General features: G+C 56.5%; 1 protein-coding gene across 1 annotated transcript in view; it reads right to left on the minus strand.

The window, feature by feature from the left end:
- Positions 1-285: 285 nt before the first annotated feature.
- Positions 286-2936, minus strand: part of MYBPH (myosin binding protein H) — an 8287-nt gene continuing 5636 nt past the window's right edge. Inside the window, exons 5-11 of the mRNA XM_010136087.1 lie at positions 2311-2506; positions 2040-2042; positions 1852-1988; positions 1535-1694; positions 1078-1214; positions 467-653; positions 286-344 (exon numbers count right to left, since the gene is read on the minus strand). Of these exons, the coding sequence (XP_010134389.1) occupies positions 286-344; positions 467-653; positions 1078-1214; positions 1535-1694; positions 1852-1988; positions 2040-2042; positions 2311-2506 (879 nt within the window). The remainder of the gene's footprint in view (positions 345-466; positions 654-1077; positions 1215-1534; positions 1695-1851; positions 1989-2039; positions 2043-2310; positions 2507-2936) is intronic.

Below are 2936 nucleotides of genomic sequence, written 5' to 3' on the forward strand. Positions count from 1 at the left end.
AAGGGCTGGGCTGGGCACTCTGCTGAGGCAGGGAAATGTGAGCTGGGAATTCTGGGCAGGATCCCGAGGCATAAATCAGAACAACCCAGGTGCAAGCGAAGGGGGTCCAGCACAGCCCCAACCCGTGTGGTTTGTTGATGGCTGGAGACACAAGTGCTGGCAGACACAGCGAGGAGCAAGCGGCTGTCCCAGCCTCCACCAGCACCTCTGGCCCTTCAGCTCTGCAGTTTCTGGTTTCCTCCCCATTCTTCAGCCATGAACGAGGGAAGGTGATTTCAAGACCCTTCAAGACCATAAAAACCCAAGAAGCTTGAAGCTCCAGCTCCACAGGGCTGCCCAGTGTCCTTAAGCTTCTACCCTTCACCAGGATCTGCACGGATCAGGGACAAACCCCAGCACTGTGAAAGTGAGAACAGGAGAAGGCAGGTAAGGAGACCTGTTCCTCCACCTCCTTGTCCAATCCTACCTTTGACATCAAGCTTGCAGTCTACTGAGGCTTCCCCCAGGGCATTCACAGCTTTGCAGGTGTAGATGCCCCCATCAAAAGGGCTGGGCTTGCGGATTTCCAGGGAGCAGACACCCTGTTCGATCATCGCTATGTATTTGGGGTCTTCCCGTATCTCCATCTGATTTTTCATCCAGATGATTTTGGGCTGGAAGGCAGCAGGATTTGTTTGTTTAAAGCAAGGAGAAATCTAACTGGCCTCAAAACGCAGCCCCCTCCCTCTGCCTTTGCCTTGGCCCTTCCTGAAGGTGGTGAACATGGTGGGAATTCACAGACAGAAGTATATTGAAGAGCTAAAGCTTCTAGTCTTGACCCCTGACCACTGCTCCACACTTCCTCCCCCAGCACAGAAGGGAACAAGACATGGCTTGAATTAAAACGTCTCCCATCTCTATGCAGAAACACCCCGAACTTGCCACAGTTTGTCTCAGAGGGCAGCTGTAGCCCCCTAACCTCACCCACTCCTAACCCAGCATGACAAACCATCTCCAGCACCTCCAGCCACCTTGCAAAAACCCCACTGGTGACTGCCCGCACTCAGAGGCAATGCTGCCCACGGAGGAACCACTGACCTGGGGGAAGCCCCGGACGCAGCAGAAGAGATGTGTGCTGTAGCCCCGGGTGGTGGTTCGGTCTGTCAGGGGCTGGGTGAACTTTGGAGGCTCCATCATGTCCCGCTGGGGGATCTTCTCTGGCTGGTAAGTCGTTTCTAAGAAAACAGTGAATTCTAGGTTGAGGCGGAGCTCAGACTCCTGGGCTGACCAGCACATGATCACAAGGATTCAGCCCCCCTCCCAGGCTGACCATGGCACAAGCCTTCCCCAACAGCGAAAGGAGATGTGGAAGGAGGGCGGGGGACCTTTGGACCTCTGCCTTGGGGATGCACAGCCTCATCCCTGCAGGGTTGGTCCCGGGGACCAGCCCAGCAATATCACCATAACACTGAGGGAGCCCCAGTAGCCCCAACGGGGAGAGGACCCCTCTTGCCCACCACCACTCCCATCCCCTGAGCCAGGGCTTTGTCCCCACTTGTCTTATTGATGTGGGCCACCCCGGAGGCAACAGCCGCCTTCTCGCTCAGCCCGCAGGCATTCTCCGCAAACACGCGGAAGGAGTAGCTGTTGCCAATGATGAGGTCAGAGATGGTGCAGCTGGTGCGGGTGCAGCGCTCCAGCGCCGTGAACCATTTCTGGGACAAAAAAAAAAAAAAAAAAGAGTGGTGAGGAAAGGCAGGTTGTCCAAAGGATGGAGGAGGTATGGGAGGAGACAGGGGTGTGCAGCTGTCCCTCTCCCAACAGGGCATCCCTGGCACCAGGGCACGGAGGCCCAGGAGTGCCCAGACTCACCCCACTCTTCTTGTCTGACTTCTGCACCATGTAGCCCTTGATCTCAGAGTTGCCATTGTCCGCTGGGGGGGTCCACTCCAGGGCTACATTAAAGCCCCACACATCCACCAGCTTCAGGTTCTGGGGGGGCCCGGTGGCTCTGCAAACACAAACCCTCACAGGGTGGTATCCTGTTTTGCTCCCCCCACGTTCTGTGCCTTGATCATTCCTCACACCTTGCTTTAAGTCTCTTCTCACCCATTGCAGCACTCGAGGGGTGAGAAGCTGCGATGGGCATGGGCTGGGCAGAAACCCTGAGGACTTCATCTCCATGGTCCTGGAGAAGATCCCATTGGAAGAGGAACCCCACAGTCCCTTGCCTTATTGCTGGTCTTTTTCCATCCCACCAAGAACAAGAGCTACCCCCAGCCAAGAAGCAGGGATGACATCCAGAGTGACAGGTCCCATGCCCAGCCTTACCGATCACTCGGATGTCCAGGGTAGCCTTGTCCTCTGCTCCATTTATCCGCACAGTGAGCTCATACTTGCCCGAATCGTTGCGCTGTGCATTGCGGATGTAGAAGATGGTGTCCCTCTCTGTGGTGCGGATGTTGATGTGATTGGTGTCCAGGGGCTGGTCACCCTTGGTCCAGATCACCTCGGGCTTCGGCTTTCCCTGCAGCAATCCGTACAGGCAGGTTAGGATTCACTCAAACTTCTGGTCCCAGTGGGTCATGCTGGGAAGGACAGGTGGGCAGGGCCACTTTACTTTGTCCAGGCAGTGGTGGCCTGGATACAAGCTCTCCCATCCAGCAGTCCCCGGGGAATAAACTACAGCTGATCCCTGCCAGCTCCACTGACGGGAAGCCTCTGGAACATGCTGGTCCCCCAAAGTCCTCATGGAGCAAGCCCAGCTTTACTTGCCCAAGGCCATCAGGCACAGTTGTGCTCCTGTTGCCCAGGCACTGGGCCCAGGTTAAAGCCTAGCAGCGGGGTCTTGAATTCAGCATCCAGGGCCAGTTCCTGGCCAGAGCATGGCCAGTGCAGGCTCACAACCACCTGAGGCATGGCATGGACATGTCCCTCATCTCAGGGGCAGCTTCCTG

This window comes from Buceros rhinoceros, unplaced genomic scaffold (assembly GCF_000710305.1).
Source record: "Buceros rhinoceros silvestris isolate BGI_N320 unplaced genomic scaffold, ASM71030v1 scaffold30165, whole genome shotgun sequence".
NCBI classification, from domain to species: domain Eukaryota; kingdom Metazoa; phylum Chordata; class Aves; order Bucerotiformes; family Bucerotidae; genus Buceros; species Buceros rhinoceros.